The 27278-nt window shown below is 41.0% G+C and overlaps 1 protein-coding gene across 7 annotated transcripts in view; it reads right to left on the bottom strand.

The window, feature by feature from the left end:
- Window positions 1–27278, bottom strand: part of ELMO1 (engulfment and cell motility 1) — a 514971-nt gene that overhangs the window by 263455 nt on the left and 224238 nt on the right. For all 7 annotated transcript variants that reach the window (XM_032401761.1, XM_032401766.1, XM_032401767.1 and 4 more), the window contains one exon: window positions 902–1006. In XM_032401761.1, coding sequence (XP_032257652.1) covers window positions 902–1006 — 105 coding nt within the window. The remainder of the gene's footprint in view (window positions 1–901; window positions 1007–27278) is intronic.

Genomic DNA, 27278 nt, shown 5'->3' with positions numbered 1-27278 from the left:
TTAAACTTTCATGAAAAAATAATTTTCTTATGAAAGACTGCATTTCTGACCAAGCACCTGATCCCAGACCATTCGCAGGAATGCATGAAATCCTTTACATAATCAAATTACAAATAATATTTCGGTATAAATCAAAGCTTATCAAACCACATATATAGAAAAACACATAAAGTTAAAATATAGTGCCTACAGGGAACTCAGAAATCTGGCATGACTTTTTTCAAGGGGGCCGCTGCTGGGTAGAACAATCTTTCACTGTGCAGAGTGTCCCATGAATTACAGGCTCTGGCCACACCTGCACTGCCCACTCAGCAGGGGGCACCTTCCGGTTTCCTTCTGCCCTGCCCACAAAGGAATCTCTCTCTCGGTATTTGGAGTTTCACTAGTTTGTTATGAAATATGAGAGAAGGCATTTCTCTTCCCTCCCCATCTCTCCCATTCCTCTCTTTCTTTTTGTTTATCCTATCGGGTCTCCGGCATTGGACTGAACAGAAGCAGAACCAGAGAGAATCCTCGGTCTCTCTTCCCACAAGTGGAATAAGCCTCAGGGGTCTCCACTAAAGTTGGGATTGTGCAGGTTTGGGATAGATAGTTCATTTATCTTCCTGGCTATTTAAGAGTTTTCATCATAATTCATTGTAGAACTATATATAAGACGTTTTCCGGTATCTACTGTGTGTGTGTGTTTTTTTTTTTTTAATGTCATCGCGTGAGAAAATTTAAGTTAAAAATCTCGGTTTCAGTGTCCCTATTGATTTCATTTAATTTTAATATTTCTTTTACTGAATGGGGAAAGCCAAAACTCCGGAGCCACTCATCTAAAGGTAATCCCTCCATATCTGTAAGTTAGAAATTCAAATTTAGTAGGAACACTACAGCAGATGAAAGACTGCATGCTTACCCGGATGTAGGCATCCTGGTGGTGCTTGGCAAAGTACAGCATATTGTCCAGAGCCAACATCCCGGGAGGCGTCTGGGTGAAGTCCATGGCGGGGTTGACATGATTCTGTGATTAAGACAAAATGTTTGATCAGGTTAATTCTTTCCCCAGCTCCAAATAATCAAGGAGCGTGACATTTTCTATCTTCACGTGAACCTCCTGGGGTGGCCGTGGGGGCTTTACTTTCTACAGGTGCAGCTTTCCTATCCGGGGTTAGGAAACTCAGCTGAAGAGCGAAATATAAGATTATTCTTAGACGTAGGGCCCTGTGGGGAAAAGAAAATAATATAAAAACTGCCCTTCTGGTGGCTGTGCTGTTGATGGAACCAATAACATTTGGGGAGGGAGACCTGGGATGAGGCCACATCTCTGGCATTCATCCTTCTGCACCTTAACTTCCTCATCCTCAGGTGTCAGGGCTGAGGACAGCCACACCTGCCCATGGACGTCGCGACCTGTCCAGGCTTACACCAGCTGCAGGCCTCTGAGCATACACACTTGATAAAATTCAGGTGTCTACACGGTCCTGACACCAGCTTGCTGTCAGGCAGCTTTCTGGCTTTGGGGTCACTACACACAGTGCCAAGAGCCACAGAGACAAAATAATAGCTACAAATATGCCCAGCAAATTCTCCAAATGCTCAAGATCACTCAGTAAACACCATAAGACTACTGCTCAGAGCTGCAAACACTCTCCACCATTAATCGTTGAAAACGATCACCAAGATCTGTCCCCAAAATTCAGATCTAAATGGTAAATGATTTAAAGAAGTCATTTTTTTTTTTTTTTTGGTGTTAAGGAGATGAAAAAGAAATGTTAAAGAGATAATAAAGAAAACTGCTTTTACCTCATAACCCAGGTAATTTGTATGCAACTACATTATTTTTGTTTTGTTCCTGAATATGTCTTAATAAACAGCTTGAATCTCTGATTTGCCAGGGAAATTTTGGTTCACTGCAATTTTTTCTAATTCAAGTACAGGAAGACCTTCTTGTTCGCTTGTTCAAGGTTCAAACAACCGACACTTTTCTACATTATTGAAGAGTACATTTAAACCGTCTTTTCCATTCTGCTTTGAAAAAAAAATTATGAGCTAATAAAGGACATCTAAAATTATAGGTCTACTGGCCCGTTTCACAGTTTCGAGAGCATCTCTGTCCATATCTCTATAGCAAGTTGGGTCAGTGCAGTGATATCAATATTTTATTTTAGCATTTTATTCTGATTAATTTAAGATGTTGGAAAGATTTGGGGCACCTGGGTGGCTCAGTCAGTTAAGCATCTGCCTTTGGCTCGGGTCATAACCCTGGGGTCCTGGGATTGAGCCCCACGTAGGGCTCCCTGCTTAGCAGGGAGCCTGTTTCTCCCACTGCTTGTGCTCTCTCAAATAAATAAAACCTTAAAAAAAAAAAAAAAGATGTTGGAAAGATTTTAAAATACCAAAATACTACCACTTATGATAAGAAAGATACATCTCCTAAAATAAATATAATTGTAACAAAAATGAAAATCACTGGGCAGATCAAATGCAGTGGGGTTCAGCCTTCATCTGATACCCACTGGAGGAAGAGCATCAGGCTTGTATTCAATAACAAGGAGATCAAAAGGCTGGAAAGAAATGACCAGAGATTCTGTCTAAAAAGTAACTCGTGGGGGCGCCTGGGTGGCTCAGTCGTTAAGCGTCTGCCTTCGGCTCAGGTCGTGATCCCAGGGTCCTGGGATCGAGCCCCGCATCGGGCTCCCTGCTCCACAGGGAGCCTGCTTCTCCCTCTCCCACTCCCCCTGCTTGTGTTCCTTCTCTCGCTGTGTCTCTCTCTATCAAATAAATAAAATCTTTAAAAATAAATAAATAAATAAATAAATAAATAAATAAAAAGTAACTCGTAACAAAAGGTTTTATGACAGCTTTAGTTCTTTAGAAGAAAAGAGTGGAATTCCTCCATTATACATAAATTTATTATTTTGACTTTGATATGTTAGATTTTAACATTTTAAAGTAACATGTTAAAAGTTGGTATTTGCTGAGTACTTGCTGAGGGCCAGCACTAGCTGGTGTTTTACATGTATTCTCTAATAATAACTAGGCGCTGGGCATTATTACTATTATCCCCACTTTTACAGATGGGAAACTGCCACTCAGATGAGACAAGGAGCTCGCCCAGGGCCTCAGCTTGGATTTGGCAGAGCGGGCAATGTCTTGTTTGGACAATATGGCTCGGCATGCTTTTGTTCCTACTTTGTTCCCTCCCCCTGGCTTATAAGTCGAATGCATTTATTTTGGTACTGTTAGCGTTCAGACTTCACATAGTCTGAGAAAAGTGTACTTGAGAAAAATATAGGCTAATCAATATTAGCTGCTACGAACATGGCCCAGCCAACAAAGAAGAGTGTGTCAAATGTAAACGAGAAAAACATGACATTTACTTCACACCTATTTCTAGCGTTGGTCTGAGTCCATTCCCAAAATAGACACACAAAAAGGAAGTCAAATGATAAAAATCAGTTCCTCCGAATCCAGTTCGAATAACGCCGCAGAGCTATGTCGGGGAAGCTGACCAGGCAGCCAGCCCCCACGGCTCAAGGGTCATTTGTCTTGTGTCCGTGTGCTTCCAGGATCCACGTGGAGCCTCCTACCAATCACACCCCTCCTTAGGCACACATGGAGGGTATCAAATAGTGCTCTCAGAAGGTCGTAGAGTTAAGAAATCATGTAGTTTATTTTTAGGAGTCTTTTAAAGAGACAGAGCTATTTGGCAAGTAGTCCCAATACAATAATGCCTACTACGCGTCAGGCCTGATGTAAAGTACCTTGCATAGGCTCACCCTTCGTCCTCATAAAACTCCCACAATGTAGGTTCTATTATTATCTTGCTCTGAAAGACAAGGAACCAGGCTGAGCACGTGGGGAGCCTGCCCACGGCTGCAGAGCCAGTATGCGGCACAGCCAGAATCTGAACTCAGAGCATGGGCTCTTAACCAGGATTTTAGTGGCAAGTCGTTGGTCAACTGGACACTGCTGGGAATTTCACAAAGAGGACCAATGCAGGTCCTCGTCGGCTGTGGTTCTGCGCAACCAACATCATTCGCTCCGGCAAAGTGGGCCTGTGATCCATCCTTTTAAATAAAAGTTAAAATTTCGCCATCCCTCCCAGACATAACAGACCAAAGTCTCTCTCATGTTCAATAAACCATGCCCTATTGTCTCCAGCAAATAGGCTCTTACTAAACAAAAGCCAATTAGAAAATTCCCTTTGATTTCCTATGACTTGTCCTAAATTATAAAGCATCACTGCATTTTAGATGAAAAAAAAAATTATTTTGTATTTGTGGGTGAACCACGCGCTCTCTTGCTCTCTCGCTCTTCTTCTCCCTCTCTTTTAACTTCAGGTATCATTTTCCCAGTCTCCCTCTCCTTGAAATGCTTGTTTCCTTTTTCTCTTTTGATTTTAATAGCCAGTGAAATGATTTTATAACCACAGATTTTGATAATGAAAAAAAGTACATGAATTACATGCCAAAACATTTGAAAGCTTTCTATACTGTGACAAAAATACTCTGAGAATCCAGCAAGGCCAACAGCTTCCCCACTCCTTTCTTATTTATGAGATGCTCTGGATACAGATTTATTTTCTTTTCTTGTTCCGTGTTATTTTTTTCCACCTGTCTTGAAATGGAAGCTGCAAGAGCTTTGATAAATAGCTTGCAATCTCCCCTTGTTTCATTGAAGCCTGTGTACCCCTGTACATCCTTCCGAGACGCCATTTGTTAGTTCCTGTAGAAGCGCCGCTCCGTGAATCACAACAGACAGCTCTCAGCCCCCAGAGAAGGGGGTAGCGTCTGCCTCCCCTTCCAAAGCACCGGGGTTTTTCATTTTGGGAAAATGGTACCAAGCAGTTGAAGAAAACACAATTTATTTTATAGTGAACATTCTAGGAGGTGTTTGGGTATAGAGCTCCCAGAGATCTGTTTCTCTTCTGTTACCCACACGCTAGCTTTTTAGCTGAGTTATTTCAATCACACATCCAAGGAAAGGTTCAAGGCCCAAGACAGAGAATCTTCCAACCCGTTTCAGGCCATACATCAAGGCCACTGAAGAGCTGGGATGGCCTTCAGACATTATCTACTGATAGCCTTATTTTATAGATGAGAAAACTGCACCTTGGTAGAGAACGGTGATGATAGAACTTGAGCAGCCATTCAAATCTCCTAGAGGGCACCAAGTCCTGGTCTCACCCCATAGTCTCTGATTCCGAAGGGTTGTAATGGGTCTGAGAATTTGAATCTCTAACCAATTCCCCAGTGATGTTGATGCTGCTGGATGGGGACCACACTTGGAGGCCCAGTGGTGGTGAAATGGCTCATTTCAAATAACACAAGCAATTAGCAGAGTAAGGTCTAGAATCCAGACCCACTGATTCCTCAAATCCCATGCAACTTCTACTAAAGCACACTGTGAATCCACTGGTTCCAACGTACAAATGCATTTTAAATATATTCACTGTTTATCTGCTTTGTGCTTTTGGCTTCTCGAGAAAACAGACTCCTTTATTCAGAAAAAAAGCAATTATAATTTAGAAGCCTCTCGCTTCTTCTATCGCACACATTTCTGACTAAAATAAGATGTATTAGTACCTCCACAGGGAAGGTAGGAAACTGTCATCAGTCAATATTTTCTACTCCTGAATGCTTCCTGGTTGGGGAAGCAGGGCCAGCACTAGCCTGAATGATTTTTAAATGATCTGTGTTTTTCAATTACCAATACCATGCTAGTCCTTCATTAGTGTGGATAATAAAGAGATGATTACAATAATGCTTGCCAGATGGCATATTGTGGGGAAAGCCTTTGAGAATTTAGGAGTTAATATTTGTGCTATATGAGCGTCTACATTTGCTGAACAAATATAGCATTAAAAGCAACCTTTAAAACAAATCACATTGAGTGAATATTCAGTCCACGAAAAGCCCTCTCAAGGATATTTGGTGAGGCTGGTAGTTTAAGGTCATGTTCTCCAAGGGGAGGCAGGGTTTGATTGGTACAGTAGATCACTTGGGAGCTCTGTCAGACTACACATGCATCCCACTCCTCACCTCCCACCCAGGAGAACGGAGTACATGGGCATTTCAACAGGCTCCCTAGAAGTGCAGTTATCAACCTAGGATGCACCTGAAAATCCCCTGGGGAGCTTTGAAAAATCCAGATGTCCAGGCTGTACCCCAAATCAGTTCAATGAGAAACTGTGGGTGGGAACCAAGTAACTGGATTTTTAAAGCTCCGCAGATGATCGAATGTCCAGCCACAGTTGAGAACATGTTCCTAAATCAGTGGGTCTCAAATTTGAGAGTGGTCGGAACGTCCTAGAGGCTCTGTTCCAAGAGATCGCTGCCCCTTCCACACTCTGGTTCTGATTCAGTAGGTCTGGGGTGAGGCCCAAGAATTTGCATTCATATAAGTTTCCAGGTGCTACTGATGGTTGCTGGGCCATACTTTGAGAGCCACTGCCCTCCACCATAACCAAATGCAAGAGTGTGTTAGGGGCTTACATCCACCAGCTAGTGGAGCTGGAACCTTGACTCCCTATAACAAGGGTTTGGTTAGGCAGTGACTTTTATTGAAATGCCTGCTCTATCAGATATCCATCGAAAGATGAATGGATAAAGAAGATGTGGGGGGTGCGTGTGTGTGTGTGTGTGTGTGTGTACATTTTTTATAGGACTTTACATTAACACATTGTACACACAATGGAATATTACTCAGCCATCAAAAAAATGAAATTTTACCATTTGCAACAACGTGGATGGAACTAGAGGATATTATGCCAAGCAAAGTAAGTCAGAGAAAGACAATTATCATATGATTTCACTCGTATAGAATTTAAGAAACAAAATGGAGGATCATAAGGGAAGGGAGGGAAAAATAAAACAAGACGAATTCAGAGAGGGAGGCAAACCATAAGAGACTCTTAACTATAGGAAATAAACTGAGAGTTGCAGGAGGGAGGGGAGTGGGGGGATGGGGTAACCGGGTGATGGGCATTAAGGATGGCACATGATGTGATGAGCACTGGGTGTTACACGTAACTGATGAATCTCTGACCTCTACCGCTGAAACTAATAATACACCAAATATTAATTAATTGAATTTAAATAAAATAAGATTTTAAAAAAGAACTGTTTGAATTAGGGTCAGATTTCCACAGGGTCTAGGTTGGGACTTGAAATGAAAAAGAAAAGAACTGTGTGAAAAAGAAACATCAAAATCTCATGCAATCGATGTTTAACTAAATATGTACAAAACACAAAACTACGTTGATAATCATCTGTTACTCAAAAAAAAAAAAAAGAAGAAGAAGAAGAAGAAGCCTGCTCTAGGTGGGACATGCAGGCCCCACCCTCTGTCATTGGCTACTTTGCACATTTATATAAGGAGGCTCTCGATAGCATCCGACTTCGTGGTCCCCAACATAGACCAATGTTCCAAAGAGTCCTAGAAGCAGCTTCTAGAAATCTTTGGATTCTGGCCCTGGTCTCTCTCCATTAAATTCAATAAAAATCAACAGTTTGGATGAATACAGAGAAGGCACCCTCTCAAATCTGCCCTACAAATGGGCAAGATGGCGAATATGCTGAGAAGCAGAAAAAAAAAAATCTGTGACCAGCTGGGACTGGTCCTGGTGGGCATCATGCCAGGCACTTAAATGTGGGATTTCATTTAATCTTCCTGATTACCCAATGAGGGGAGTATTATGAATGAGATAAATGTTACTCATTTCTTCCTACAGCTGAGAGTTCTGACCCAGGCACTTGTGCAAAATCATGGCTAGTAAGTGGCAGAGTCACCACTTGAATTCTATAGTGTTTTTTTTTTTTTCCTATTTAGGTTCAAAAGGTCTTTGGAGAAAAAGAAGATGGGCCACATTAGCAAGAAGTTTAATCACAAAAATGTAAAGTCCTGTAAAAATTTTTTTTTAAAATTCAAGCACACATCTAGAGAATAAGGGAAATCTGGCTTATGAATAATTCATCAGAGCCCAGCTCCTCATCATTAAAATTTTATTCTTCTAGGTAAAAATACAAAAGATCTGCATGAAAGAAATACCCGGTAAGATGCTAAGGGTATAGGACAGCAGATTCTCAACCACCTCGGTTGCCCACTGTACCTCCCTTTCAGCGCCACCTGCTCTTCTCCTTGCCTGGCCTCTGTTATTCCATTCCCCCACCTGCTACCTCCTGCCCTTCAACCTGGCTGCTTCCCCTGGTTTGGCAAGTCCACACTCATCATTTGGATACTACCTCTGGCTTAACTGAGCTCTAGGACCATCTGCAACCACCTACTGTCACTAAAGGAACCCCCTCCCTGGAACTGTTCTGAAACCTAGGAGAGTTCAAGACCGTTGGTAGCATCAAGAACGAGGAGTCAGAGTTGACAGTCAGTCCAAGAAGAGTCCATTTCACGTGGCAGTCAGAAGCCTCTGGCATGCTGGGTTTCATTAAGAGGAGCACAACAAGAAGAACAAAGGAGGTTCCACAGACTGGTCCCAAGTCAGGCCCCATCTGGACACAGTACACAGTTCCAGCACACACACAGCGAGCCAGCAGGAAATCATGCACACAAGTGCGGCCAGAAAGAGGCAGAAATGTCTGAACAGAAGGCATAACAGAAAAGTTGGGGGAAAAAACTAATTTAGTTATTTGGCCCAGGGAGAAAAGAAAGGGTTGTGTGGTGTGGTGTTCGAGGCGGGATGGGCGTTGTGAGTTGAACTACTCCTACTGCCTGCAGGCATCTGAAGGATGAATATTATTCTGTGCAGCTAAAAGAAAAATAGAATGAGCTGAGAAGTTCCTGTCCTTAGAAATTCTGAGACAGGGGGCGCCTGGGTGGCTCAATCAGTTAAGCATCTGCCTTCGGCTCAGGTCCTGGAATCGAGTCCCGCGTCAGGCTCCCTGTTCAGCGGGGAGTCTGCTTCTCTCTCTCCCTCTGCTGCTCCCCCCACTCATGCTCTCTCGCTCGCTCTCTCTCTCTCAAATAAATAAATAAAATCTTAAAAAAAAAGAAAAGAAATACTGAGACAAGGACTGGATGTACGGGAGTGCCAAGGAGACAACAAAAGGGCAGAGGATTGGTGCCAATGACCTTTCGATGCCTCATAGCCACTGGTTCATTCTTCCTCTCATCAAATAAGGTTGGCTCTCTATTCCTACATGAGGCCCATGGGGCCTGACATGATCAGTTTCATCCAAACACGAAATAGTATTTAAATCACTATATTATACACCTGCAACTAATATAACACTGTATGTTCACTATACTGGAATTAAAATAAAATAATTTTTCAGAGGCATTTAAAATAATAATAAATAAATAAAATAGTAATCGCCTTCAAAAAACTTACGTCTCCAGAGTTATCAAAAGTCTTCACAATACCACTTTGAAGCACACATGTGCACACACACACACACTCATACACACGCACACTCATAAATAACTCCACGTGGGCACACAATGGTAGATCACACCAAAAATTCTGGATTTAAGGCAAATTTCCTTAGTTAAAAAATAATGTCCTTTATAAAAATTACTCTTAAGAGGTCCGAAAAGGCCATGCAATTGCCATGTATACAATTCAGAAAATTCTGGGTTTCCTCTCACTTCATTATTGAACAGGCAGAGTTGAGACTTACTGAATAAAAGGATAAACGTGAATAGTTTATTTGGAATGTTGATTCAACAGTCAACACAAAGAATTACCATAAAAACTCAATTAAAAAATGCCTTGAGAATAAATTTCCTTTAAAATGAAGCTGGTTATGGTTTAAAAAAAAAAAAAAAGCCTTCATGAATAATGAAATAATGCTGTCAAAGTTTATAAAGATATCTGCAATTTCTCTACGGAGCTGAGCACACCCAGGATTCTGCACCATCCAAGCGCCGTGGCTCATGCTAGTGACTCCCCACTGGTTCTTCCCTTCACTTCCAGCTCGGGTCTCTAGCACCTTGTTCAGAAGCCCCTTTTCTCCCCTCCCTTGTTACTTGGAACAGGACGTGATCTAGCCGCGGCCATGCATGGCAGGTGTCTCTGTCTCTCTTCGTCACCCATGCCCAGCAAGAGCACAGGGTAAAGGTAGGCCAGAGGACACAGAACGCGCACTACCTTCGCTCCAGAGCAGGCCTAGCTCATGGGTCAGGAAGCCCGGTCCCCGGATTCCAGCACAGCTCACCAAGCAGCCTTTGGAAGGGAGCGCTTTGCCACGATGAAGCCAAGAGCTGATGAAGCTATGGCTGCTATGGACAGATTCCCAGGAGGTCAAAGGGATGCAGGGGCCTGCGTGCGGCCACCCTGGCCTCCTCCAGGACTGGCACTGCATGGCCCTAGGGTAGAGACGGTGACGTGGTAACAGCTCTGACTGTGGGAGCCCACGCGCACACACAGCACTTAATGGGTGCCGAGGGCTATTCTGAGCCAGAGGTTCCTACAGCCCAGGGGCCAGATGGGGTCCACCACTTACTTATGCACAGTTGTGAGTTGGAAGGAAAGTTTTACATTTTTAAATCTTTTTTTTTTTTATCAAAAGAGGAATAATAATCTGTGACATGTGAAAATTACATGAAATTCAAATTTCAATGCATAAAGCAAGCTTTATTGGAACACAGCCATGCTCATTTATTTACATATTCTGTGGCTGCTTTCGCATATGGCCTGCAAAGCCTAAAATATTTATTACCTGGCCCTTTACAAGAAGAGATTGCCTTCCCCTATTTGATGCACTCTGTCCTCACAGCGACCCTTTGAGTTAAGAAAATCAGTGCATCTGCCTTCGGCTCAGGTCATGGTCCCAGGGTCCTGGGATCGAGTCCCGCATCGGGCTCCCTGCTCCGCGGGAAGCCTGCTTCTCCCTCTCCCACTCCCCCTGCTTGTGTTCCCTCTCTCGCTGTGTCTGTCTCTGTCAAATAAATAAAATCTTCAAAAAAAAAGAAAAGAAAATCAGTCCTTCCTTCACAGAAGTTAAAAAGCTCAACTAACAAATAAATGCTAATGTTCTGCTCCCTGTTCAACACCATGACCCCTTTGTAAATATTCAATGCTTCACTCTGCTGTATAAATATTATAATTATTTTAAAGATTGCCAAGGACAAATTCTGTTATGTTGAACAGAATGTTTTCAATACCTTTAGCTCCTGACTCCATGCCCCACCCTAGTGTCTTTGGGCCCCTGTTTCCATCCTGACTAAAGGCAAACCTTGCAGCGGGCCTTTGATATATTCGGGTGTAGAAGCCTGCTTGCAACTTGCTATGTTAGGAACCTGGATTGTGGCTAGTAAGTGTTCTCCTCCTTCTTCCTGTCAACGCAGCTCTTGTAAATGGCCAAGTCTGGCTTTTAAATTTGTAGACTATGAAAAAAAAATTTAAAAAGAAACAAAGAAAATAAAAATAAATAAATCTGAAGACTATGGTCTCTTTTCCACAACAGAATAAATAGAATTCTTATGCCTCTTTTAAAGATGAAGAAACAGAGGCATAGTGAGCTTAAGTATCTTGCCACGTTCACACAACCATTTTGTTGGGATTTGAACCCAACAGTCCAGAATTCATGTTCTTAAGCAGTATTCTAAAAAGAGAAATGGGTAACTACACAATGGGAGGAAAAAAAATCACTTGATGGAATATTACACAGCCTTTAAAAATTGTGTTCATAGAGTACTTAGTTACCATAAGTGAAAAAGATAGGAATATAAAATGTATGTTGTAGTCTGTGTAGAATTTCTATAGTAGTATGTATTCCTGGGCAATGTGTATTTTATCTAGAGTACTCTATATATTTTTATCACATACAGTATATATGTATTAGCAGTACCAAGATATAGACTTAGCATGTAACTAGGAATTTTTTTAAATGTTTTTAAAAACTGGAAAGAAATCTACCTAAGTATTAATAGTAATTATTTATGGTGGTAGGAAGGTGGGAGATTTTTTTTTCTACATGTCCACACATCTTTCTAATTTTCTCTAATGAAAATGCATTGATTTTTTACTTAGATTAGAGGTGTGTCCATCGTTCTCTAGCAATAAGGAACAGAGATCATTACGCAGAAGAACGTGAGAAACAGTTTGAATTCTTATCCAGGACCCTGTTCTGAACCCTATGCTGAAGCCTTCCCTGTAGGTTGGTATCCAGCTATGCCAAAGGGACGCACTGGGGCAGAAAGGCTCATCTCCACCTGCCCTCTGCCCAGGTGAGTCCTGTGTAGGCAGGTGTATGGCCTGAATCCTACAGACAGCATTTCAGACACTGTGGGATGAGAAGGGTTCCATTCAGATGGAAGAAGCCCAGAACAGGTCCTGTCTGATCCAAATTCTCAGACCCTGAGGCAAACTCAGGTCCTTTAGGCCTCATGAACTTGAGCCATTTCAGGGAGTTTGCTCAATTTGCCTGCCCTGCCATGTGGGTACAGTCCTCTGGGCCCAAAGGACGCCCCCCATTTATCCTGAGCCTTTTAAGCCAGCACCTCCTAGAGCCTGACAGTTTATACCACACCTCACAGTTTGTCAGGGGACAACTGGGCAATCCCCGGCCAGCGCCAAGGTGATTGCTTGTAAATGGCGGCAGCTGGACAACTATATGATCTTGATGGGACTCATCAGCTCGAAAGTCCTCTGACCTGTAAATGTTTAGGGTTCCCCAAACCGATTGTGTTGAACCACTAAAACTACTGACATCCAACCATTTTTGACCTACGGAAATGGAATTTCACATGGTTCAACCTAATAACAATTGAGCTAAATAGATGTACTCACCCCCAGTGGAAGTTATTGAAAGGAGATGCTTTCTAGAGAATAAATTGGAAGCAACTCCGAAGGGAATCAGCTGGAGCTGAGGATAAAAAGACCAGAGGGTGTGCCACAGATCTGGTTTGAAAATCAGTACTGAAATTACTTTTTTAAATAAAGTTTTGGGCGCCTGGGTGGCTCAGTTGGTTAAGCGACTGCCTTCGGCTCAGGTCATGATCCCGGGATTCCGGGATCGAGTCCCGCATCGGGCTCCCTGCTCGGCAGGGAGTCTGCTTCTCCCTCTGACCCTCTCCCCTCTCATGCTCTCTCTCACTCTCTGTCTCTCTCAAATAAATAAATAAAATCTTTAAAAAAAAAAAAGATTTTTTAAAAAAATAAAATAAAATAAAGTTTTAAAAGTGCATCCATCTTGTGACGCACGTCCTTTCACTATGAAATCAGCCAATACCAAGGAGGAATTAGCTCCCCTCCTGGGTGCCACTCATCACAGCCAGTAGAACTGCGGGCAATCCTTTGGTTTGGTTTCACCCATAGAAATCTGCCCATCTGCAGACAGAGTGATCATGACTTTCTCATTCCTGAGAATGAGGATCTGAAAAATCAGGATTTGAGCCCACTACCAACCAGAGGCAATAAACTCTGAAAGAGGATGAGAACTATTGGAAATGTTAGGTGAATAGCATGTGAATACCAAGTTGCCCCTAACCTTAGCAAACAGATTAGATGGAATTAAAAACTACTATGTTTAAAAAAAAAAAAGGCTCTTGTTTGTCCTTGTCCTTGTGGAACTCATGTGCTCTAGGAACCTCGTCCAGAAGCCCCCCCCCCAACACACACACACACACACACAACACACACACGGAAAGATCTATAAGGCTCTCAGAGGGTTGAGGGCAAGAGAAACTGGAACAGACTCCTTAAAGTCTAACTCATTTTTTGGTAGTTATTTTACGAACTTCAACCTCCTCTAATAACTGGGTGCTTTAATAATTATATCTCTCAGAAAAATAACTTCAAAAATATACATATGGCTTTACACTGATCGTGTTATCACAAAATGTGTTTGCAAAGTAAATTTCACTCGAAATTTCCACAACCAGTTTCTCGAAATACAAAAAATGCACAGGGAAACAATATACATCTGCACCATGACGGAACCAAGGAGGGATGGAGAGGGGACAGACGGAAAGAGGGCTGGATGTCAAGTGAGCCTGTGATGTCTTGTTTTCTTAATAGTCCTCCTCCCAAAATAAAGGTGTTTGAAGAAAATATAGCAACATATTAGTCACTGTTAAATCTGAGTGGTGAGTACATACACGAACACCTTTCAGATTCTGTTATTTTTCTCTGATTAAAATATTCCATAATTAAAATTTAAATTTAGAAAGTCTATATTTTATTAATCTTATTTGACCTCAGCAAACTAAAGTAGGTTAATAACTTCGGGATTTTGCACCTTAAATATTATAGACCAATACGATGTAAGATCAAAAGTAGTTATTGCCAGAAATGCAAATGGGTACTTTCTTTTGCTACTACTTTCATACTGATTATGTTATCTTTTCCCTGTGCTGTAGGTTGGCATATAAAGGACGGAAAGATATTCTCCACAACAAAGGAGGAAGCAAAATATTAAAGAAGACCCTCAGAGATCAGGTTTCATATTACCTTTTTGTGAAATTCAGTAGACTCCTCTGTTTCTCTTAGATAAGGAATATTAATAGGAACATTTCAACCCTCCACAAATGAATCTTTCTTGAACCGACTCAGTGTGGATAGGGGCAGTTTCTGTAAAACCATTCTGAACATATTTCTATAAAATCCTCTCTTGTCTCCAAAAGAGCATGATTTCCTCTCCTATTCCCCATTTCCTAGTCAAGGATCATTTTTTTCCTTCAGCATCCTGACGTGAAGGAGTTTTGCTGACTTCTCACGTGGCAGACAACACGCAGAGGGGGCAGGATGGGTCTGCTCATTCACAAAGTGCTCATTCTTCATCCGTAAAGCTGGGAGAGGTAGTATACCTCCCTCAGAGGCCCTGTGTGTAGGGGGTGGGAAGGGAAAAAAATCAAGGAAGAGCTCAAAGAAAAGTACAGCTGCCCCTCGCCCCAAAAGGTCCCAGAGAAGCCCAGCCCAGGAGTAGAGTGCTGGGAGAAAGAGTACTTGGGTCTTGTGCCCACCATGCTCGTGGGGCCTATAAATGGCCTCAGATGCTCCACCCCACCTGGCTCTGCACAGGTGGGAAAGACTCTAGTCCTTCAAGCCTGATAGGACTTCGTCAGGGAAGAGCCTGGCTAACCAACCCCACAGGGCAATACAAGCCAATGCCGGGGGCAGCACAGCATGGGGATAAGCAGCCCAGGCTTGGAGCGTTAAGCCCGGTCCCATGCAATCTTCAATATTAGCTGATGTTCTTAGAAAAGAAATGCCACCTTCCTAAAACCCACTTCTTCACCTATGACTGTACAGGTATCCCCTCTCTCATTGGCCTGGTGAGAAGCTCCAATGAGATAACATATAGAAAGCACCTTGAACAGAGCCTAGCACCAGGTAAGCCCCAGGGGAAATGATAGCTGGGAGTTACTCACTTTCCAACAAGAGTAGCATCCCTGTCCTCCACCATATTCTGTCAGAGCTCTAAGTTGGGGAAATCCTAGTCTATATTCTAGGCCTGGTTGCCCTCAGGATATCAACTGACCTTGAGTTTTAGGCTTCAGCCATCACTAATTTGAAGTCTGGCTTTCTCACTGGTTCCACAGTTCTGATTCCCTGGGCTACTCTCAGCCCACACTTACTCCTGGATCTCACCAACATCGTGCTAAAGAGGCCTCCTTCCCGACACTGCTGAACCATTTCCCCATCCCAGGATAAGACATCAACAAACTAAAGAATAAAAAGTCCCCAAAAGATCCTGGAGAATATTTGACCTTCTCCATCTTCCTGCATTCAAGCATGGGAATTTTCAGTCTCCCACTGGATGGTGACTTGTTCTATTTATAAGGACTTCTGGCAAGGAAGATTCAATAGCTTTTCTCATGTTTCACTCATTTGTACATTCAGCAACATTTTACCTGACTTCCAGGTGCTAAGTTATTTAAGGTAATGCAGCATTGTACTTTGAGTATTCTGCCACTTCAAAACAACTGAGGGCTACCAAACAAGGTGATCCATGCACTGCTACAATACATAGGAAATTTCTCTTCCCTGATTTGTATGTTTCACTGACTGGCATTCACCGTGAAGGCTGCCACTAAGGCATTTTAGAAAGCCCTGAAATAATCAAATAAATATATATCCAGTTATTTAAACATGAGGTCATCATCCACCCCATTCCAATACAGGGAACATCTGTTAATGGATAGGGAGGCAGATAGAAGGGAGAGACGGTGAAAAATGGGACTGATGGAGGAAGGAGAGAGATAATCAACGAATAATTGGCAGGGGGGTTGGAGGGGCACCTGAACTAAGTGGATTTAATGTCTGATATTCCCTGAAGGACAAGGGTGATAATTCCAGGGAACCACTCCGCACACAGATGAGAGCTTAGATACCCCCGCTCCTGGTGCTAAAGGAGTGAACACCAGCATCTGTCTCCATGGGCACTCTCATACCCCTGGGCTGCTCTCCTGGAAAGGCGCTCATGATTCTCTATACAATTCTGGCTCTGGCTGGAATCCCACAATTCCTCACACAAGCCCAGCTCTGGCTCCTGAAACTTTTTCATCCACACAAATAGAATCATTTGCTACTCACATCGGAACCACTGGATGAAGGCTAACTTATGCACAGCCTCGGCAACCTACTTTTGAACCTGGTAAACATGCATCACCATGCTCTCAGGTTACTGTGGACCACATACAGAGCACACTTGCCAATCTACAAATATACATCATGGTAACCAGTAATAACTCTGTTTCACCCGAGAGATTTAAACCTTGACAAAGTAAAATTTTCAGAAAATTAAAAACAGGACTCTTATAAAAATATAGACTAACCAGGTGTCAAGATTTCTTTAGCTCAATAATGAAGAAAGCAGCAGGATGGTAAAGCTGGTTCAAAGAGCTTTGAGGGGGAAGGGTTTGCAGCATTTTCAAAAAGAATTTTAGTGTAAGATTGCTAGGTTACCTACAAAACTGCTTAATGTCCTACAGAGCATTTCAACATTTGGGGTAAGCTTTCCTACTGGACAGCTCCACCAGCTAAAAATCTACACATCAATGTAACACTGCCCAGTGTCTGGGCTCTAACCACAGTAAATAACCAAGTCAAATATAAGGATGTTCTCCTGGAAGATTAAATACTCCTTGGTCAGGCCTATAACTAATTATTATTATTACTATTTTGACTACTCCAATATCACATTGAAAGGATATGCTGCTCTGCAAATTTGCCTTATTGCCAAGTTTTGAATAACTTTTCTTAGTAGCCTATAGACTGTAACGCTACACATTTCAAAGAAAGGAAGAAACAGCTATGACTTGCGACGAGCTGGGTTGCAAACAGAGATTTTTGTTGTTGTTCCCTTTTTTAATTGGAAGATTATCCTTAAATTTGACTTACGGGTTTGTAAAAACAAATAGTGGACTCATTGCAGGGGAGGGGAGATTTTTTTAACCTGCCACTTAAATATTCAAATTGGCTCACCTCAGGTATTTTGAAAAAGGAATGTGTCATCATTATTTGTGACCATACTAAGGAAGGGCAGGTTCACACTTAAGAATCTAAGATATTTCAGTATCTCGAAGCTTAGCGCTTACGACTGAGGATTTTGATTTATGAGCACTGCAAAAGTCCACAATTTAGAGATACTTTTCATGTGAAAGATTAAAAACTCGAGATATTCTATTTTTAACTAATAGGGTTTAAATTAATATTACCATCTTCCATCAATTCTAAGATGCACTTTTTTTTTTCATATTTTAACAGTTCTAAGTTTGGGTAGAATTTCACCATCAATGGCATCTTTGAATTGCTCTCAGCAGACCACAGTCACTAAGGGATTTTCTTTGCATGCACATATGTGAATACTAAAAACACCAGCATCACACGAGCAGAATGGGTATCTGGGTCTGGAATAAACCTTGAGACAATGCTAGAAAGGTTTTTAATCCCAAACACCCAGGAAGCTGGGGCAAACCAGGCCTCCTTCAATACATTTCCAGCCCAGTGATCATCAGAAGTGTGTTAACTCTACCAAACTGCAGAAGTGTGTTAACTCTACCAAACTGCAGAAGTTCAGTTCAACATCAATAGCTTTTGATTCTTTTTTCAGATTCTTTTTAAATTGAATCACCTGTGTATCATCATAAATAGAATATTTTCTAAAATTCTAAAATAATGGAACTATTGAGTAACAGTTAACTATTTAGGTTTTTTTTTCTTTTTTTCAGTTGTACATAAAATGTGTGTCTACTAATCAATGGCATCTTGGACAGTGAAATATGAACACATAAATGTAGATAGAACAGCAAGATTTACTTATAAGAGTTCTAGGTAAGCTTATGTGAGTAGTTAAATATGATCCATTAGTTTATTACCAGAACCAGGACTTACTCTCTCTCCAACTACATTTAAATTGATGTATAAAGAGCTACTTATACCCCATAGGTCCTAGATACAATCATCGCCAAACCAAAGACTAAAAATCAACAAACAAAGAAAGTGGGCATAGTATTATTTGCCTCTGGCGAAGGGAAAAGGGAGGATGAAGGAAAGGGATGGAAGGAACAGTTTTTACAATTTTTTTACCTTCTGTAACTTTTTAATGTTGTACTACTGTCTATTCAATACATAAGTAAAGTTAGAAAAGACGTTCTTAAAATAAAAACTTGTCATTTAGAACATATTTTCACCACTTAGAAGATACAGATTGTGCACGATGAGAGAAGCTAGAGTTAACAGAGCCTCCGATGACCATCTTGTAAGAAAATTCTCAAAGATGGAACGGAGTCTCTAGGACTTAGAGTGAGTACAATATCTAGAGGAAAAGAAAAAGCAATTCCATATGGAGAGTTTTAATTTTAGATGGCTTCTCTTGTCAACTTCATTTCTATTTCTCCTCTCCTTTGAAATTCTGTAAAGGGTTGAGGGTGGAGAGAGAATTGTCTGTGCTTTCATTATAAAAAAAAAAAAAAAAAAGACGTCATTTCATACTGAAATCCTCTTCTGAGCCACTTAGGGTATTTCAGAAAAGAAATTTACTCTCAATATCTAGGAAATGTTTTCTCAGTATTTCTTTTTACATAAGAAAGTCTACAAGAAACTTTTCAATGCATCCCTCATTTTGTTTCCTCCCCACAGCCCTGTCCAAAATACCACACACCAAAACCAGTCTATCATTCCCCCTATTCCTTTCATAGACTTCATCAGCTAAGTTAAGAAAAGGTAAGATTTGGTGTGACATTTATGTAAATTGAGGAGCTAGTCTGCTATCAGGAGGTACTAACAGCCTTGATTGGGATTTTAGAGTCTACAGCAGCCAAAAAAACTCATCTCAGATGGAGGGCACATCACCAACAACCCAAAAATAGAACTTAAGTCAACTACTCAATTACCATCAAATTAGTGCATGTATATGCTATGCTGAGAAAGAAAACTGACACCTTAGGTACAATGCTGGAGCTAACTAAATAGGTTCCATGTACGCATTTAAGTACCACATGCTTGAGACAGCAGACAGAGGTTTTCACTACCTTCATTGAGCCCAGATTTCCCACAACTGGCAGAGGGCCCTTACTCATCTCAACAAGCTCCAAGCAGACTGGATTTTCTACTGTGCAGCAAGAACACAGCTCTTGAAACAATGAGAAAACTGAGCAAAATAGATGCACAACAACCTTCTGTTATAATAAACAACTTTCACAAGACTTATCTTTCATTCCAATGAAATGTGAGATAGCATTTCCTGTATCTTAACTTAATCGTCCTAATAAAATGTCTCAAAGGATTACATCATCTGCAACCACTCAGAATTTAAGGCAAACTCATTTAACTCTAGAAATACACTTTTTGAAGTTCGATCTAGTGACTACAGGAATATCCCTCTATTCTCAGACCTGGCAGATAAGGGTGCATGTGACAGCATCCATTTCTTCCTGTGCCCCACCTGTGGACCCCATGTCACCATCTGCAGGTCCAAGGAAAGAGATCACATTAGGGGCCAATTCATGACAGTTCTCTTTGATGGAAGGAAGCAATGGAATGAGATATTGAAAAAATTGCCTTTAGAATTCATTTCAAAGTAAACAGCAGTATTATTTACAATAGCCAAGACACAGAAGCAACCTATCAACAGATGAAAGATTAAAAAGTTGTGATATATATTATTATATAATATACATATATTACACACACACACAGACACACACACACACACTGGAATATTACTCAGCCATAAAAAAGAATGAGATCTTGCCATTTGCATCAACATGGCTGGACCTAGAGGGTATTACGCTAAGTGAGTTAAGTCAGACTGAGAAAGACAGATGCCATATGATTTCACTCATATGTAGAATCTAAAAAACAAAGCAAAGAAACAAACAAAACAAAACAGAAACAGGCCCATAGATACAGAAACAAAACACTGGTTACCAGAGCGGGGAGGGGTTTGGCAATATAAGTGAGCAGGATTAAGAAGCACAAACTTCCAGTTACAAAATAAAGAAGTCATTGGGATGTAAAGTGGCGCATAGGGAATATAGTCAATAATATTGCCACAACTTGATATGGTGACAGAGGGTAACTAGACTTATCATGGGGATCATTTTGCAATGTACGGAAATATCAAATCACTATGATGTATGTCTGAAACGAATAGGATACTGTCGGTCAATTACACTTGAATAAAAGTTTTCAGAAGTAACCAGTGAAGCTAAATTGCAAAAGCTTGAATAGTTCCTCTCCTGTGCTGTTTCTGAGTGGATGATTAAATAAATGAATCCGCAGGGAAGGCAGGACAGCCCCGGTCGCCCATCCTCTCTCATGAGGAGTCCGTCTCCCTGCCTATGGTGGCATCTTTCCACAGGTAGGCACGAAGCATGAACCCAAGGTGAATGTCTTCTTTTATGTCAGTTTGTTAAACTCAGAATGTATTTAGAGAACAGATGTGTTTTCCTTTTAAAAGTCCCCTCTTTCTCCTTTGGGCTTCTCTCAGGACCACCAATCCAAACCCCAATGTGCAGCCCAGATGGCACCTGCTCTGTTGGCTTTCACGAGGTTGAACAAAGATAAACCACAATAGTGGTGGCTCCCTCAGACTCCCAGAATTCCTATAATACAAATTGACCACTTGGCCATATGTGCCCAACTTCTGGGTGAAACTAAAGTCAACTGGCTTGTGTTCTGAATAATACCTTAGTGATTATTGGAAGAATATTTACCTATTTAGCCTGAATATATCTGAACTACCTTGCCAAATTCCTCAATTAGTAAATGAAACCATGACTGGCGTGAGCATGTGTGACAGACAGACAGAGAGAGAGAGAGAGAATTTTCTGCCCTGTACCCTTCCTATTCTATCTCAATCTGTTTTATGTGTCTCAAGTAAATGAGTTATCTACTCCATGATTAATAACCCCCCACTTCTTTTTTCTATGAATGTGCCCAGCAGTCAGCTCATTTTCTGTTAATCAATATACAACAACACAACAGCCATGAAAAGGATTGAATTCACTGCAACACTCATCAAGGGAGGCCAACCCACTTTACTACATGAATCTCTGCTCAAGGTGTTCAGGGTTAGAGAAAATCTATTTAGAAGTCTAGTTTAATCACTAAAATTTCAACACCCCCCTCCCAAGCTTTGGCTGGAAAACAAATTAAAATGTCTTCTGATTATTTCTAAACAGCCAACACAGATGCTGTGCCTAAAGAGAAGTGTCAGTTTGCCCGTTGGCTCCTGGACACCTCAGCCTGTGGCTCCGAAGCTCATCAGCCATCTGCACTGAGCCGCTGTCTGGGGATGCATGTCAGAGCTCTCATCACCCAGCATCAGGCAATCCAGTTTAAATGTCACTCCTGGCTAGACATCCAGGCATACCCCATGCCCACTGGGTCCCGTGGGTAAGACAGACTCCAGGCACCAGTACATGATATTACTCGTTGAACTGCACTCACTTTATGATCTGTGGCTGGCCCACTGTTAATTACATGGCAAGGAGAGGTCAAAATCAGGCTGAAATGGAATCCAGCTGTCCCACAACATAATCAAGTCCATCAGACACTGAGCCATCACCCTTAAATCACCCCCATAAGCACTAGCTCCTGCAGCCTCTCTTTATCAATAAGCTACAAATGCAGTCCCTGAATCCTGCAGTTTCTCACTATGAAATGACATTCCCTTAGCACACTCAAAATTTAAAGCTTATTTTCCCAAAGGAACAAGAAAGGGATTAAGAATGGCAGAAGCCAAGAAAGAAGGGAGTTCTAGAGATGAAATAGCGGGGCGGGGATGACATAGAAGAAGAGGTGTGGAAGGGAAAAAAGAAAGGAAAGAGGGAGGAAAAACCCCCAGCACTTCAAACATCAGAAAAGAAACAAAGAGGGAGAAAAATGAGAAGAAAAGGACAGAGAGGAAAGTAAAAAAGAACTAAAGGTCAAGTAGGTTTTGAGAATGAGCAGATTAATAAAATGATTATCACTTCCAAGTGCTGAATATGGCCTTTAGAGCAAGTTGTCATTTATGATCATCACCTCACCCACTACAAATTAATGACTTCCCAGAGCTCTTTAAATTTGTTCAGCAAAGGGATGCCTGGGTGGCTCAGTCAGTTGAGCATCTGACTCTTGATTTTGATCTTGAATGTCATGATCTCAGGGTCGTGAGATTGAGACCCATGTGGCGCTCCTTGCTCAGCGGGGGAGTCTGCTTGAGATTCTCTCTCTCCCTCTGCCTCTGCCCCTCCCCCTGCTCTCTCTCTCTCTCTCTCTCTCTCTGGAATAAATAAATAAATCTTTAAAAAATTTTTCTTCAGCAGATTTTCAGAGTGTCTGATTGGAATGGGATAACAATGGTCACCCACCACATCATCAGGATACACAGTAAGTCCTCCCCTTAGGACAAGTGAAATCAAAGAGATGTTGGGAAAGAGGACCCCGCCCTGGAGTGGTATCCAGGATCACCTTCAAACACATCTCTTAACCCTACAGGGATGCTTTGCTTTCACTCTCCTCCACGCCCAACTCAAAACAAAGGACTTTAGGACCTGCCTCTATTCTCCACGCAGAATGTAGCTACATTTAATTGCAAGTCAGACTGTAATTCTGGAAAATGATTTGCCAGAGCAGATTGAGATTTGGGCAAGACATAAAAGAAAACTTTCAAATGATATTTTGAATGATATACAGGAGACTAAAGCAGGTTTTAAAATAGTTTTTGAATATTGTTAAGAATATATCATTTTAGTCACCAGGAATAATTTCAGTACACACTACAGTGGGCTAGACAAATGAGTTTCAAAATGGCCTTTCACAAGCCAATGATTTGACAAGCTCCCCAAGACTCAGTGGCTGCTTTACTTTCACTATTTCACTAAAAGACATCTTTCAGAATCCCAACGACAATATCACAGAAGAAGGCTGCTTCCAAAATAGGCTTCCTTAACATCACTTCATCCCAGGACATTGACAAAGTGCCTCCTTATAAATGACATTGTGTTAAAAACAAACACAAGCAAAACACAGCATTGATAGAGCCTAAGAACCACGAAAATCTTCAAGCACTTTGGTTAGTGACCTATCACAATGAAGTAATTGGAAAGGAAAGACGAACGCTTTAAGAACGAAGATACACAATAGAATATTGTTTATAAATAGAAAAGCACTTCAACATTCATGTCCAGCAATTGAAAATATCTAAATATATGGCAATGTGTCAACTCAATGAAATAAACAGTCATGAGGATGATGGCAAGGGAGGGTATGAAAAAACCTTTATGATATAATGCTTCAAGTAAAATATAAAAGAATCTGTCCTTTAGGTCTACAATGAAGTCAACATTTACATATGGAGTGAAAACTAGAAAGAAACAGAACAAAAATAACCGGTTCATTGTTATGAGAACACGGAACTTATTTTTCTTTTGTTTTCTTATTACTGTTGGGCTAGCGTTCATGCAATAAACAAAAATTGAAAGAAAAATTAAAGAAGGAAAGAGGCAAAAACAGTTCACAGCTTTTAGAAGAATATACAATCTACGTCAGACAATACTGACATGGACCAACGTGGGGTACACAGCTTAATGAGAAAGTCTGGAGATGGCACAGCAATTAAAAATGGTAAGGAAGAAGAGTAGATGTATATTCCAGTGGGGAAACAGACCCACTCATGCAAACAGACACCGCATGTTAAAAACTAGACAGAACGCGGAAGGGTTCTCAGTGGAACTGAAATTAAGAGCTTCAAGGAATTTAAAAAGATCACCTTTCCAATTAGAAACTTCAATAATCAGTCCTCTAAACACGGCATGTTCTAGCAGGAGACTGTGAGCTGCAGGAGATCTGAGATGTTCTTTCCTCTGCCCCATCAGAAAACCTTCTGAATATATGTGACTTATGACACCTCATGAAACTCAACTCTGTGGTGATGGCCGCCAAACACAATCATGCATCATGCGAGAAATATTAGCAATTACATGCATCATCTGCGAGAGAAAGTGCAGAGAAGTGGCATGGAAATAGTGCTTGTTCTGAGAGTTCTCATACTTCAGAGCTAATTAAATTTCTTTTCTTTTCTTTTTTTTTTTTTGGTTTCCCAATTGGAAACATAGGTAATTAGTGATAGTCAAGCTTCACCATAATAATTCAGAATGTGTTCTGGGAGCCATAATTAGAATTAAATCTTAGGAAGTAAACAAGGATGGCCTTCCTTCTGAAGATTAACTTTATTTTTAAAATGTATCTATTTGTTTTCTTTTGTTATGTGTTTTATTTCTGTCACTCCATGTTCGAGAGGACATCATGATAAAAGTTTTTTCAAGTGTGCCACTAATTAGAGGAAGCTTGAGAGTGACAATTTCACTTAGTGCTGGTCATGCACTGACGATGTCTGTGGGTTACTTAGGTCCTTTCTCACTTGGACTTACTGTTTAATAGTCACTATAAACTAGGACCTAGAACGTTCATGAGTGGAGGGACATTGAGATAAAGCCACACCCATGTGATTCTTTACATTTGAAGGGGAGGTTTATATTAGGATTAAAATCAGCGTCCTGAAAAAAGGAAACAAAAAACCACAGATTTGAGCCAAACAAACACCCTCTCTGAAAGTCCAAGTTTGGCTTCAGTGGGGGGTCCAGAGCCACGGAACTCACTCATTCAATCACTTCTACTCCTCATGCAAGATTTATTCCCATGTATGAGTCCCAGTTCACTAAAAATCACCTTAAAAGAAATCTCAAGATTTGGTATGTTTTGTCCATGACTCTCTAAACACTTTACAAAGCGGCATACCCATGCTTTTCAGGTGGAGTTGAAAGTATTTGAGAAAGAGGGAGCGACACTGATTTGATTTTCTTTCATGGACAGAGCCCAAATTATACAGAACACTTAAAGTGTTCTAGGGATTTTGCACGAACAATCCAGTAACTGATCCACAACATTCCATTTTTAAAAAGTTTTAGTACCATAAAAAGATATTTAATACTGCAAAACAGAGGAAGAAAACAAGAACATTTCAAAAGTCAACAAAGGTAACATGCATCCCCCATATGATGTGATGAGAATGGCACGTCACCTCTGTTGTAATCTTTCCAGAAAGCCGTAATCCCAGCCTTATCATGAGAAAATCTCAAACCCAAATTGAGAAAAAAATTCTACAAAATATCTGACTAGATCTTGGAAAAAAAGTGTTAAGGCCATTATAAACAAGGAAGTTTATTTTATATATATATTTAAAAACTGGTAAGTTACCATAGGATGGAGAGACTAGAAGACATAACATCTAAATGTATTCCGGGATCCTGGGAAAGAGAAAGGACATTAGTGGAAAAACTGGTGAAATCCTAATAAACTCTGTAGTTTAGTTAATATCTAATATACCGACATTAATTTTTAGTTTTGATATATATGCTATGATTATATAAGACATTAACGTTGGGAGAAGCTCCGTGAAGGGTTAGGTAACTCCCTGTACTACAGTTGCCACACTTCTGCTAATCTAAAATTATTTCAAAATTAAAAGTTTAAAAGCTAAAGGCAACAACACAGGAATTTTCCTTTGTGGGAACAGACTAGCCAGGGGAGTTTTGTCCATGTGACTTAAAAATAATCCAAATTTATTTTTTTAAAGATTTTATTTATTTATATGTCAGAGAGAGAGAGCACAAGTCAGGAGAGGGGCAGAGGGAGAAGCAGGCTCCGCGCTGAGCAAAGAACCTGATGTGGGGCTCGATCCCAGGACCCTGGGATCATGACCTGAGCCGAAGGCAGATGCTTAACTGAATGAGCCACCCAGACATCCCAAAAATAATCCAAATTTAATCTGCATTAGTTTTTTTTTTTTCTTCATTTCAACCTTTAAAACAAAAGCCAAAATACTTTTGAGAAAAGCTGAGTTATCAAACACATCGGGATAGGAAAAGGAAAAGCAAAGATCTGGGAGAGGCTGGATAAAAGGAAGAGATAAGAATAGAAAGGCAGACCTGTTCGTCTGAAACAAATAATACATTATATGTTAAAAAAAAAAAAGAAGAAGATAGCAGGAGGGGAAGAACGAAGGGGGGGAAATCGGAGTGGGAGACGAACCATGAGAGACTATGGACTCTGAGAAACAAACTGAGGGTTCTAGAGGGGAGGGGGGTGGGGGGACGGGTTAGCCTGGTGATGGGTATTAAAGAGGGCATGTACTGCATGGAGCACTGGGTGTTATACGCAAACAATGAATCATGGAACACTACATCAAAAACTAATGATGTAATGTATGGTGATTAACATAACATAATAAAAAAAAAAGAATAGAAAGGCAGAATCACTTCCCTGGGTCTGTACAAATAACTAATAAAATAGTCATAAGAAATTAGCCATGTATCAAAATTGACATAGTTGATTTGCTTTTTATTCCTGGGGTAGTAACATGTTTTTGCCCCGCAGAGGGAAATTATACAGGCAGGGAAATGAACTGCTCCATCCTCCCCGGACGGGGTGCAGGAGCCCACCAGGCAGCCTCAAGTACGCTTCGCCATGCCCTAGAAGACTGACTTAATTATCTTAACAATTTACATCGCAAATTGTCATTTTCTCATTCAACATCTGACAAGTGAATGAACATCCGGTAAACTCCATTTGGCTCCGTGATATCAAAGAACAATGATTTTAACATAGAGGGCTCACAACGTGATTCTCACTCACTGCCTTCCAGTCTTGAAGCCATAAACCTCCTGCTTAATGACTTCTGAATCCACATGGCGACAGATTTTCGGTTGTCCCAGGGAAGGTAAATCTAATTCTACCACCATAGCCCACAGGGTTAGGGCATCTTCATGATGTAAGGTTAAAAAAAGTGCCAACTAAACACAACAATGGGTTTTTGAAAGAGTCATATGAAAAATGATGTTTG

This window comes from Phoca vitulina, unplaced genomic scaffold (genome assembly GCF_004348235.1).
Source record: "Phoca vitulina isolate PV1807 unplaced genomic scaffold, GSC_HSeal_1.0 scaffold4, whole genome shotgun sequence".
Classification (NCBI taxonomy): Eukaryota; Metazoa; Chordata; class Mammalia; order Carnivora; family Phocidae; genus Phoca; species Phoca vitulina.
Note: the sequence above shows the minus strand (reverse complement) of the source record. Positions and strands in the feature narration are given on the sequence as shown.